This window comes from Poecilia latipinna, unplaced genomic scaffold (assembly GCF_001443285.1).
Source record: "Poecilia latipinna isolate Pla-1442-1.1 unplaced genomic scaffold, P_latipinna-1.0 Scaffold1102, whole genome shotgun sequence".
Classification (NCBI taxonomy): domain Eukaryota; kingdom Metazoa; phylum Chordata; class Actinopteri; order Cyprinodontiformes; family Poeciliidae; genus Poecilia; species Poecilia latipinna.
In genome coordinates this window covers 20007-33695 of record NW_015113718.1, presented here as the reverse complement: position 1 = coordinate 33695, position 13689 = coordinate 20007, and the positions used below count along the sequence as shown (strand labels likewise).

General features: G+C 37.4%; 1 protein-coding gene across 2 annotated transcripts in view; it reads left to right on the top strand.

The window, feature by feature from the left end:
- The window catches only part of LOC106959629 (syntaxin-binding protein 5-like), an 88851-nt gene that overhangs the window by 61169 nt on the left and 13993 nt on the right, over nt 1-13689 (top strand). For both annotated transcript variants that reach the window (XM_015052336.1, XM_015052337.1), the window contains exons 3-4: nt 7841-7922; nt 13015-13115. In XM_015052336.1, coding sequence (XP_014907822.1) covers nt 7841-7922; nt 13015-13115 — 183 coding nt within the window. The remainder of the gene's footprint in view (nt 1-7840; nt 7923-13014; nt 13116-13689) is intronic.

The following is a 13689-nucleotide window of genomic DNA, read 5'->3' as shown; positions in this document are numbered from 1 at the left end:
ATTTTACCTTTTTGTAAATTTTGGTATATCTTTTGCATTAGTATTAGTATGTTTAAAGGGTGACTTCTTTCACTTTTATTACATTAGATCAAACCAGAGTAAGAAGAACTTGCATTCATTCATGCATATGCATATATATATGTGTGTATATGTTTATTTGCTTTTGTAGAAAAACTAGAACCAGTTTTACCCATCAGATATTCAAACCAAAGGCAACTGTCTATGCTTGACAGAATACATTTTACCAAACATTCATTACATGTTTAAATTCACATGTTGGTATTTCAAAATTAACCAAACTCTACATGGCGCAATTACTCACTGCCACTCACTCAGCTTGCAGCAATGGTGTCTATCTCCAGCTTGGATGTAGGCGACTACACCTTCACATCAACTCATGTTTTGACAGTGGCTTGTGTGTTTTGATGCAGTCCCTAGTGTGATGGGAATTTGAATTTGGCGTGCACAAAGACTCGCCCGTCGGGTAGAGGAAGATGGAGACTTGCAGAGAGATGGGTTTTAGTCTTTCATTCCCTTTGAAGTTGGTTCTTGAATCACACAAAGATAGAGAAACACACATTTTCACACTGCTTTACTGAGCACGTCTAAAAATGCTCATCACACTGATTTGCCATGCTTTCAAATTTAACTATGTTCTGATCTGTTGTGTGCTTTTTTTTTTTTTTCTTTTTTTGCAGCAGTGGTGTGCATGTTTTGTAGAATTACAACATATGTGCAAAGGGAAAAAAATTTTAATCAACTGAAGCATTACAAAGAAAATATGGGATATACAACTGTAAAATTAGAAACAATACAATAAAAATAAACACATTTGAAATGATGACGCATGATATGATTTTAAAGTACCAACAGGTTCTATCTAGAATATGAAGGAGAATAGCAAGTTTAACATCTATGCCAGGGGTCTTCAACTCCAGTCTTCAAGGGTCGATTGTCTTCTAACTTTCAGATGTGCCCATCAAAAGTCTGAGTTACCTCCTTAGTATGCAGTCAATTTCTCAAGGGTCCGGCTAATGAGCCTATTATTAGACTCAGATGTGTTGAAATGCATAAACGTGTCTAAAAGTTGCAGGACACTGAGCCTCAAGGACTGGATTTGCAGATTTCTGATCTAGATGTTTCTTCAGGAAAGCTCAGTTTTCTATATGCTTTAATACGTTTCCCAGTAAAACATGAAACATCTTACAACTGTAAACAATTTTTACTGTGCAGCCAATAAAAGTGGCAAGTTAATGCTCTAAGCTCATTTCAAGAATTTTGCAAAATGTTTATACTCCTTGTACTTTCCCACATTTCATCACGTTTCAACAAAACCTTTCCACATCTCCGTCAGATTTAATTTGTGAAATGAACAGAAAGTATGGCATACTTTTGGAATGGGAGTCAATACTTGTAGACAAGCCTTTTGGCTTGTGGCACTCAGTAAAGGGAACTTTTTTCCCCACCAGTGGCTTGATTCTTGCTGCTCTTCCACAGAGGCCAGATTTCTGTAATGTAGCTAATTGTTGTTGTGTCAACAGTTCCCCCCTCCTGAGCTCTGGGACTCCCAATAGAGTTGCTCTGGGCCTCTTGGCTGCTACTTTGATTAGTGCTCTCCTTTCTCTGCCTGTCAATTTAGGTGGAAGGCCATGTCGTGGTAACTTTACTGTTGTGCAGTCAATTTTCCATTTTTGGATAATGGATTAAACAGTAACACATGGGATGTTTTTATTACCTAACTCTGCATTAAACAGATATGAAAACTTACCAGTGACCTGTCTGGTTTGTTCTTAAGACTATTTACTAATGGGGAAACTTCTTAAGGGGGCTGAAAAATATTAAACTCTTCAAATTTATTTTTTGTAAAACTGTGAAAATAATGTCTTGCGTTTTTTTTCCTTGTCTGACTGATGGTTTACTATTTGTTGGTCCATCACACGAAATCCTCAGCATACTCAGGCCTGTAAATGTGATTGAACAAAATGTGGGGAAAAAAAAAAAATTAAGAGGCATGAATAATTTCATGACATTGTAGGCCTTGTAGGTTTTTGAAAAGAATCTGGAGTATTTTGAAGCATTTGCAGATTTGAGAACAGAGACTGTTTATCAATTAAAAGCAAAGTCATATTTTCCTCAAAGGCAGCAAGGAAGATTGAAGCTTCCTTTACAATGCCTCTCATATACAAGAAACTCACCTTAATGGTACTTATTGGTTCTTAAGGTGAGAAACTAAGGAATACAAAGAACTTTAAGTTTACTACTTTAAAATCAAACTAACTTTTGTGTATTTTAGAGTGTTTTTACACATTGTGTGTGAAAAATGTCAAGTGCAGTTTTCTGGTTGTGACGGCACTCATTTCAACAAACACAACTCAGACATTTTGTACTATTTTGTCCAATCCTTACCTCAGGGTAGTTTTCTTTTGAGCCTTTGAATGCTTGAAAGCCACCTGCAGCACAGGCTTTCAAACCTAAAACACTTATCGACTGCTTTGTGTGAACAGGCCTGTTCTTTTCATTCTGTGTGTCACCGTAGGTCGAATCGTAGATACTCCCTTACTGGATCGGTGTCTCGATGTGGGTGCATGGCCACAAAAAGCTTCTTTCTCTTAGTAAGCTGGAATTGTTGGTATTTTGTTGTTTTGTTTATTGATTGTTTAGTAAAGTCAATTTGGATAGGATTGCATAAAAAAAAAAAAAAACTCTGGAGAAGTGAAAGTAAGAAAGCCTGTCTTGTAAAACTTTTGTCATTTTCTCATTTTGTCTCGTAGAACCACAACCATCAAAGCCTTTTATTATGATTTTTAGACTATATAAGATCAACAACAACGTATGGGCAGATGGTTTTCAGTGCTTTTCACAATTGTATATGATATGGTGCCTTTAAAATCAGACCCACATCTGTCAATACTTTTTAGGAGTGTTTCCCATTTTTTAGCATTAGGTCTGTGGTCAGTATCTTAGCTTGTGTTATAAATTTTGAGACTGAATTTTCAATAGCTCAGTAAAAAGGGATTGCACATTTCCAAGTTTTAAAACTGATTCTCAATTGGATTTGCACTTTGACTGGACCACTCTTTGAAACACTTGAAAAGGATTTGCTGTAAACTCTCGTGTCCCTGGTTTTATACTTAAGGTTTCTTACTGAAGGGTGAGCCTCTGATTTGGTTGCACGTTTTTTTTTTTGCAGCCTCTTATACATTTCTTCCAGGATTGTCTCGTGTTTGGCTCCATTCATCTTCCTGTGCAGCACACTCGGTCTATAACTCATACATATTTGGTGTAAGGAGAGACACACAAGTTCAAGTTTTCAAGGGCATAGTTTTCAGACAATGTCATCAGCATATCTACTGTCTGCCACAGACAAATAAAATATGTACATTTTATAATTAAGATGTGGCAGTGAGATATTTAACTGAATTCTAACCATTGTATAACATAAGAAGTACCCATAAATTATATTAATAAATTATGGCAAAAACTAACCATTACCTGCATACTGATATGCAAAGAATCCTATAGAACCTGTTTTTAAACGGATACAAGCCAACCAATAAATTATTGATTGATGTTGGGTAATTGTTATGTTAATGGGCGAAGGTAGTTTATCAGATACAGTATCACTAATTTCTTACTTTAAGACCTGTGAGTAGTCCAAGCGCCTTTTTTCTGTGCTTCCTCCTTCCCCCATATGCACACACAGTCTTGCTCTCTGTCTCTCTCCCCCCCTCTCTCTGTGTTGAGCACATCAGTATCTTGCCCAAGGACACATCCTCATGCACAGCGAGAAGTCAGAGATCAAACCACTGACCTTTTAATCAGTGGACCATCGCTCCGTCTCCTGGGACACACCCACCAAAGGCATGAATCCCGACTGTAACCTGAAATTGCAGGCTGTATTTTGAACCTTGAATGGTCGGAGAACATCCTCTCCGGTGCACTTGCAATCTGTTGTCTGGTTCAGCAGTTAAGCATATCTTAGGCAATGGCTGCTGCTGGTGGAGATATGATATAGTGGAGGATTCTGGCCCGTTGACTTTAGATCACATTGTAAAAGTGTGGCAAGGTGTACATTCTGCTCCTTCGACCTTATTTTATGGCTGTATGCTGATAATGCGTTACACTGAAGCTTGAGACATTTAGCTGGACAAAAGTACATAGTTTCATCACTTATAACTAGTAAATATTGCTGAAACAGGCACATTAGCATTAGAAAATCATTTCCAGAGCAATACAGGGGCTACATTTCCTTCTGGTGTTGAATAAATCTGCCTTTTCCCAATATTCCTGCTTTCTTTTAGCAGAAAGCATTTTCCTAGAGTAAGTTGTTTTTTTTATACATAATATATTTTTTACCCTGTCAGTCAAGTGAGCATATATTTGATTACAGCTCAGACAATCACCTTGCCTTGAGCCATTTGAAAGGTGTAATAGGCATCCAGTGATGTTAAACAAGGTTGACAGAAATCTCTTTGGGAAAAAGGGGAGGGTGAGTCGACCAGCCACATCATTCAGCGTGTTTTGTAATAGAACACTACAGTTCATACGCTCACAAAATAACAGGGCACAAAACTAATATTCTGTCCTGCTCATAAAATGAGAAAACAATTTGGGTTTCTTTATAAATGGAAAAAGATGGATAATTGCCAACACATTATTTGGGATGAAATTAAAATGCCACCACATTTCTTGTCAAAGTGAAGTCAGTCTTATGAAGTGCCACCTATACCTAAATGAATAATATTTGGTTCATTACTTCTTTGTTGTAATAATCTTGTATGTCTTTCAAAAGTCTGTTTATTTATTTTTATTATTTTGTAAGGAAAATACATTAGTAGGTTGGGCAGCACAGTTGAGTATGTGGGTTGCATCCATGAAAAAAAAAATCAAGTCTAACTGCAATCAGATTAAGAAAAAGAAAATTAAGATTTTAGTCTGCAAACTACAATTTTAATCATGTATTCAAATTATGTTTTGTTCCAGTGATTGAATAAAATAAGAACCAAGTACAGTCAATTGCAAGTAGTTGTTTGAAAGTGATTTGTCGTTCTTATTCAAAAATAATGAATGCCTAAAAATGTTGGTTGCCAGGTGTAGTTTGTGTGTCGCTGCTCTTGAGTGAGATCCAACAAGCCCAGTTTTCATATTATGTCGTTTTCTCCTGCTGATTTTCACCTGTTTTGAAATATGTTTGTTGAAATATCGAAAACTTCCTCTAGTCTCCGGTGGTCTATCCAGGATAAATTAAATCCAATTTTGTTTGCCCCTCAAAAATCTTTTTAAACACATTTAGTGAATATAGCATTCTTCTTTCATATACGATGTCACTTCACATACTAGAAAAATAAGTCAAATAATAATAGAAAATGTGAAAAGGCCTGAAAAACATATTGTAGTAATTGTAATGCTGAAAGTATTAATATATTGTTTTGTGTCGATGCAACAACTATACAACAAAGAAGATTTTGGATGATTACGTTTTATTTTAAAAAGTTGTGGACTGGTTTGATGCAAACCTACAAAGTTAGTGTGCATTCACACCAGCCCTGATTGGTCCACTTGAATCAAACTGTGGTTCTGTTCCCTACAAACTAGCTCATTTGGGGAGGTTTGAATGCATAATTGGACTCTAATGTGGACCAAAAAGCGACATCTGGTCCTGCCTAAAATCCTAGGTCTCACTCTGGTGTGGTACATATGTAAGCTTGGCACATATATATGTGAATGCCAAGTATGCAAGAGACTTCTGGAAAAGCAGGAAGCAGAATATAGTGCAGGGCTTTCTGGGTAAACAACCAAAACAAATGCAAGAATTTAGCGCTAGTAGGACAAATGGCTCATGGTGTTTTAAAAAAGAGACATTTTACACTGACAACACTCCATTTTCGCTTACATTTTGTGATGAAGGAAGTTGAGCTCAAGTCTTCCGCAGAGGTTTTCATGTTGTTTCCTTCAGTGATTCCTGGTGCAATGCCCCCACAGGGGTTGGGGTAAATGCATTTTGCAAAGGGTTTGTTTGACGGTGTGAAAGCAAATCACACCAGCTGAAAATGTAACAAATGTGACAATTTTGGTTTCCAATAAACCAAGCTGTAAAAACACTTTGGGTTGCACTATTTAGGGAGGTCAGAGAAAATGGCCTGAATACATATGCAAACTTTGCCACACAGATTTTCAGATTTTTTTTCCACAATCATGTGCTACTCTGTGTTAGTCTCTTCAATAAAATACATTACAAGTCAAAGCTGTGAAGGTGGAATTTAAAAACAAAGTAACAAAGACATCTGCCTCAACACAAGTTCAAGTCCGTCTATTTCACTCAAAGATTTCACAAGCAGCCTTTTGTTGATGGCCCCATTATCTGTGCAGCTGTAATGTTAAGCAGGGATGAATCACAGCTTCAAAAGCACAATGTTTAACCCTCATTTTCTTAAATTAAAGGCTTTTTCAATGCACAGCCCAGAATTGCCAGAATGACAGGAACAAAGTGTACCTTTAGTGTCCCGGGTGCAGCAGAGAGGGAGGAACATGTTGCTTTTTCTCTTTGCTCTTGCAACCAGTTCTGCTCTTTTTACTGCACAATATCAAATCATGTTTCTTTTTTTTTCTGATCTAGGTGGTATAGAAAAATGCATGGCTTCAATTTGATTTAAAAAATATATATTTAAGATGAATAAAAAGCTTCTCAAAATAATTTGACAATTTAATTTGACAATTCATATGGCCAGCGATGCAAATTAAGAAAGATATCACATATAATTTGATATTTCTTTTCAAAACTGTAAGATTTAAGAATATTGCCAACACAGGGAAGGGTCATAATTCTTGTTTTAGCTTTTGTGAAAGATGTTGGAGCTGAAAAATAGAATCGGTTAATATTTTTTCTCATTACGAGAAAAGACTAGAACGCCTTTTCCAACAATAAAGCCAGAAATTACAACCACATTTTGGTGCTGCTTCATATCAACTAATGGCACAGAAAGGCCAACAGTTCTAAGCTTCAGACCTAAAACTAAATGTGTATATACTGTCAGGGTGTGCAGACACAGGTTCCTGTATTTGAGTGAAACTAAAAAAAGGAATCAATCTAATATTTTGTTCTCGGTGAACCAGACAGACGGCAGGAGCACACAGAGAGCAGGTGCAGGTAAAACGTTCCCATACATCATACTATTATATTTCCCTTCCAACATGCATCACAGTTTGATGTATTTTTCCTTTCTGAATTAAGGTTTCTGAGACATCCCCAACCCCCCGAGCTAATAGATGAGGCTCAGGTTTTTATCTGGCCTAGATTATCTCCTCATGAGAAAATATGGTTGTTATCAGACTATTGTTTGCCTTGGACTGTTGCAGCCTCACTGGACAATAAAGTCTAAAGAACATCTTTTCTAAGAAATGGAGGAAGGAACACTTTAAACTTTTAAGAAGGTTTAAAATGTGAAATACAGAAAATGGAGGATCAGTTGGCAAATAAAAAGGATCAAATATGGATAATTCCTGCAAGTTGTTTCCTTAAAGGTAATTATCATCTATAAAATTCAGTTTTTTGCAAACAGCTGTGAGTTTACTGTGAATACAAAAATGTACTGTTTGAAAACAAAACATTGTAAAAAGCCAGAGCAACTTTCAGGAAACGGCATTCTCTCAACACAGCTATGGTGTACCTCCATATGAAAATTTGTTACAATTTACACGTGAAGTGCTTTAATCAGTAAAGCTGATTTTGTCTTTTCTTTCTTTTTTTTTTGTTTTTTTTTTGGAAGTGCTGAAACAGGCTTCTGTGATTTCTTAAGCGAATATTACAACATAATAGTCCTTGACTCTTTGGTGCCGTCAGACTGGGCCGACCAGGGGTGGACTGCTACTGTCAACATGAGAGCGGAGCAGCTGTTCTTCAACTTCAGTTCCTCATCAATGAGGTAAGCCTGAATCTGTGAGAATGTATTCAAAAATTTATGATTTTTAGTCATTTTTTCTTACAAACATATGATACAAGCCGTGAGTCCTATTTGTCTTATCCATAAACCTCAAGGTGTGTGTGGACAGTATTCATTTTGTTGGCACACAAACGTGAGCAGAATACTTCAGGTGGGTTTGGTGTGAAACCTTATTAGAGAGCCTGAAAAAAGCATAATTTAGAAAAATGCTTCATTTGAAAGGAAATGTTGGTAATATTCGTTGATGATTAATAGCAATCCCTTTCACCACTGAGTTTCTGTTTTGCACAGCACTAGCATGAGGTTTTTGTTTTTTTTACCATGCTGCATGAACAGATTCAAAATTTTGAATGTGACGCATCAGGTTCTTCAGTTGCCATTGAGTCTTTGGAGCCATAGTTTGACAGACGTATCTGGAATGTAAAATAAAAACGTCCTTGCTCTAAGCCAAGTTTATGCAGACGACATTTTAAGTGATAATTCATGAAACTGTTCTACAGATGAGCTGGTGTGGGATGATACATTCTACTGAGCTTGGTTTTGTTTTTGCAAAGCGCTGTTGCAATGTTATGAATGATGATGCGTTTTTCTTACAACTTATTTTCTTTTCTAGAAAAGGGCGTGGTGTACTAGCAGTAGATTCTTTAAATCCTTTAAGTTTAATATTTCTTGGTTGTCCATCAGGCCACCACCTAAAACTTGTTGTGCTCCCCAGGAAACACCTGAACCATTTTTGCTTTGTTATCCAACTAAAAGTGTTTAAACACCACATGCATCAGTAGACAGTCATCCTGCCGTCGGTTCATAGCTGTTCTTCCATTTGGACCACTTTTGATAAACTTTATCCACTGCAGACTGGGAACACCACTTAAACACTGATGTTATAGAACGACTCTGATTCGTTCTTCTTCCAATCACAGTTTTGTACTCAAGCGTATATCCACCCCAGCAGGAGCAGGAATAAAGAGATAAATAGTGTTACTCACTTGCCTTGTGGGTAGTCACATTGTTATGCCAGATCTGTGTACAATGAACTAGCCTTCAAAAGAATCATATTGACAAACATTTGCTCAAAAGCAGAACAATCTGCCGTAAGCTCGTTAAGGACAATTCTTGTCCAGTAGCAATCAGATTCTGGTTTGTACGTAAAATGTATCTCTATTTTTTTCTGCTTTTTCATTCTGCTGTAATCTTCACCCTTTCTTTATAGAGGGTATATTTTGCCTTCTCCTTCATCACTCACTGGCCTGCTTGTGATGCGTCTGTGGCCAATTGAGATGGATGGTAAAAGAAGAGAGAGTAGTTTGTGTGCTCTCTGACAGGTAGTGACTTTGGATGTGGGTGTGACATTGCGTGTGAAAATCTAAGCACTCAAGTCTGTGGAGAAGAGCAACGGAGCACGTCTTGTTGAAACAATGCACATTGACCAGCATTTTGGTCTCAGGTGGATTTAAGAAATGCTACCATATACACAAACTTTCCTTACCATGCTATGTTATACTGTTTCCTTCCACCCAACTTTCTGTTAGGATAGAGCACACTGTGACCTTTAGAAGCTCTCTCTCAATCCATGAAGTCAGCCGTTTGACACAAGATGGTGTAGGCCATCATAAATACACATACAGTATATATAAGCTGTATAGTTTTCTGGTTTTGCTGCTCATTATAATATTGCTGTAAGCATACATGCACCATCCATGTAGCTGCTCACCTTTCTTTTTGTTGCCATCACAATAATTACACACTGGCAGTCAGGTAGATTGTGCCCTGTCAGCTGCTCATGTTCTTGTTCTCCTGCCTGACATATTTTCTTTGAGATGGTTTTGCACCTTCTTCGAATCCATACACTCTTGTCTTCTTTGCATAATGTGGTTATGGCTCACAGGAACATTTCAAAGATTAATTCTGAATATACTGATTAAATGTATTGAGACCGGGAATCGCTGAGAATCAATATGTTGGCTAAACATCTAAAAAGGAGTGCATTGAAACTAGAACTCTTTTCCAAAAGTAATTTGGATCATTCCTAATGTCGAACCACATTGCAGGATGTTGATTTGACTGTATGCATTCAAAATTTTCCTAAGAAAAGTACACCTCAAGCAGACCCTCAGCTATGCGGATAATGCCACTCGAAAGACATTTTCTCTCTGAAAGTTTGCACATCCATTTGACAAATCCATTTTGCCGTAATTGGAAATGACTAATTCCTTCAATGCAGAACAGCTTTAATCCAACCCCAGGGGAGCAATTACATGAGATGCAGAAAAGAAAATGAGTCGCTTTGAATGGAAAGCTGTTGGTAAGGTAAAGTTATACAAACAAGTTAATTTTCTGAACTTGCTAGCATCCAAATCATTCTGTATATAGAAAAAGGGGAAGGCTATTTTCTATAACCGTAGTTGTATTTCACAAAAATCTTTGAAAGAACTATGAACACCAGGAAAAACAAAGTAAACAGTCAGGAGGGAAAGACGTTCAGTACTGTAGTAGTACTTGTATTTTTGGTGGATAGGTGTAAGTAAATAATCTTCTTAAAAACAATTTTAACAAGTTATTGTTAAACTTCTTTTCTGCTTCCCATACAATAATGGATTTGGAGAATCAGTGGGATATGTCACCAATGTGGAAATCAGTTGGAAGCAGTCCATGCAACATTACAGTCCTTAATCCTGTGATTAGGTTTGTAATCTAAAGCTAATTCTCCCTGGGCTCCAGTCTTTACGGCGATGCTCTGCAGGCACAGCCTCAGTGGGAATTCAACTGTAATCTCAATTTTCTTCAGATGTTGGGCTGACACCAGTGTTTTCTCCAGTATGATGTGTCATTTCACTTCTTTGCTTAGTGCAGATCCTGTAAATATTTGCTGGCCTAATTGCATTTTTCTTTTTTTTTACTCTTGAATGCAGTGGAGTCAAACAAATCCATGCCTGCTCCCAAAGGGAAATTTTATTGTAATTGCAAATATAATATACATGATTAGAAGAAACAGGACAAGGAAACTGGATTGTGCATTTCCTCTGTAGAATTAAAAAGGAAATTAATGCAGAGTGGTATTACCTCCAACGTTCTTGATGTAGCAGAGCTGAAGGATGTGGCAGGTATTGCGGTCCATTATGCTAAGCAGCTTGGACACCACTCTTATTTATATAACCAGAACTACAGGTTGTGGGGGAGTACCAATGACAAAGCAAGCTGTTTTTGTCTGTTTGTTCTGTTTCTTTGAGCAACGATGCAGACCCAAAAGATTAGGGGTAAAAAATAAAAATAAAAATAAAAATCTCTCTACCGGGGACTGATAAGAGATGAGTTATAAAAAATAAAATAAAATAAAAGAAGACTCTGCTCTTTGCCTTCATGCTTCATATCTTGGCGATAACGTTTTCTTTTAAGATCAAATATGTGTTCTGATTCTTTTCATTCCCTCTAAAATGTGACTGACTGCAAAGTCATTTGAGTATTTCTGTAGCTGAAAGAACTCAAAGTTGTGCTGGATATCTTATTTCTGTGGTCTGAGGAGAAACTGTTGCATATACGGTGCTGCTGTTTTCTCATTTGCACAACTGTTGGACACCACAAACTGTGATCTGTCAGAAAAACAATAATCTAGATGTTCTGGAGATACTAGCTGCATTATTTGGATCTTTTCTCATTGCAGGTTATATATATTATCTTAAAAAACACTAGAGTCACTGATCTTTAAATGTGCTGCACATTTCCTTAGTGTTACTTTTAGCATCCTGTAGCAGTCTTTTTTTGTTTGTTTGTTTTGAAAGGTGAGTGTGAATGAATTAACTATCATATAAAGCTAAACACCAACAACCTAAACATGAGCTCTTGAAGCACAGTTTCTTTGTTTCATGTGAAAAATTCCAAAAGGAAAATTCTGGGGAACGTTTTTGCAAAACGAAATTGTAAACTGAAGAGGACAACAATGAGCTAGTAACAGTTTCCGCTGGGTGTCATGCCATGCTCCATTATAGGGTTGGAGCTTGGAGCTGTGAATGACATCCAAAAAAAAAATGTTAAAATCTGTTCCAGTTCCAGGTTTAAAGGCTGTCAGGATTTTCTGATATGATGTTTACTACCTGAGAAGAGAGCAGCACTAAGTGATGATTTACTGTGATGCAAATCTAAATTAAAGGGGAATCTGGTTGTTTTTTTTTTTACATTGTGGTAACCACTAGTTTTTTATTGCTTTGTAGCTTTATTACATTTTGAGATCACAATCTTAGTGAATCACTAGTGTTTATGCAAAATTATCTTTTTGCATGTTTTTGCATTTCCATCTGATCTCTAATGCTTCTAGAAACAGTCCAAATGCTAAACATAAGGTATGCACCATCATAGTATCTATGGAGTCACAAACACTCATGTTGGCTACCTCTGCCAGCTATCAATCTGTCTCATCAGTTTTCTTTAGGTGGTCAGCGGAGCAAAGTTCAAACAGGGACCCTCAAATCCAGGGCTTGAGGTCCGGTTTTCTGCAGCTTTTAGATGTGCCCCTGGTTCAGCTTTCTTAAATCAAATGGCTTAATTAGCTCCTCAGTATGCAGTCAAGTTCTCCAGAGTCCTGCTAATGACCTCATTATAGGACTCAGGTTTGTTGAAGCTGAGACCCATCTAGAAGTTGTAAGACCCCTGGATTCTAGATTCCTGTTCTTTTACAGGTTTTGGAGTTGTTTAGAAGTAACCCCAAGAGACCGACAATCAGATACCAACTCAAGGTTACATAGATACTCAACCTGGGTTGGAGCAATCAAATGGATACATATTTAACAATAGTGAACGTTTTAGATGGCTGGTAGTTACTGACACAGCATTGCATCCCATAAATACCAACATTTCCAGCTTTAGCTTAAATCTTTAAACTGGGCTAAACATCATGTCCATCTGACATCCTTTCACCTTGAGGATTTCTTCACTTTTCCACTTATATCAAAGTAGCATTGTGTCTACTACAATTATTGGAATTATTACTCATAATGACTAACAGAACCTCACTTCAAGCAAACCAAATTCTTTCATAAGTCAAATTTCTTTTCTGCTAAAATGTCTTCTCTTTTTCTTTCAGGGGGCGCTGGTCACAGCCTGTGCAGACGACACACTACACCTGTGGAATCTGCGCCAGAGACGACCGGCAGTCTTGCATTCACTCAAATTCAACAGAGAGAGGTACGCAGAAATTCAGCTTGATTGACAGACACCTGATCTGCACACACAGATACCAACACTGAGTGAACACACACGCCACACCTTACACTTTGTGAAAAAGGAACGTACCTGTCTGAGTAATTCAGTCCAGTGGCCAAAGACTTCTTCTGATCTGACTCCCATTACACAGCTGACCTGTCCGTACCCATCATGCTGTACCAGAAGATTATTCTACCAGTCTTGCTGCTGTGGCCAAATGAATGATTTTAGGTTTGACTCTGAGAGATATGGCCCATACAGGCATGGTAGTGACAAAACCCCAGAGTTGTTTTTGCATTTTAACCCTGGAACCACATGAAACCATTTTTACCTGAGTGCTGCACACTGCCTTCATGTAGGAGAGATTGTAGAGCAAAAACCAAACAAAAAAATATATATTGGTAATGGCAGCCTGGTCATTCTGTGCATGGTGGTGCATGACTTCAATTTGATTTATTATTAAGGGTCAAATGTGCAACTTTGTAAACGTGGTGGTTCTGCCAGGGATTTTTTTTCGCTGTGTGATAGAACTGAGTGGCTTTCTCCTCCTACAGAG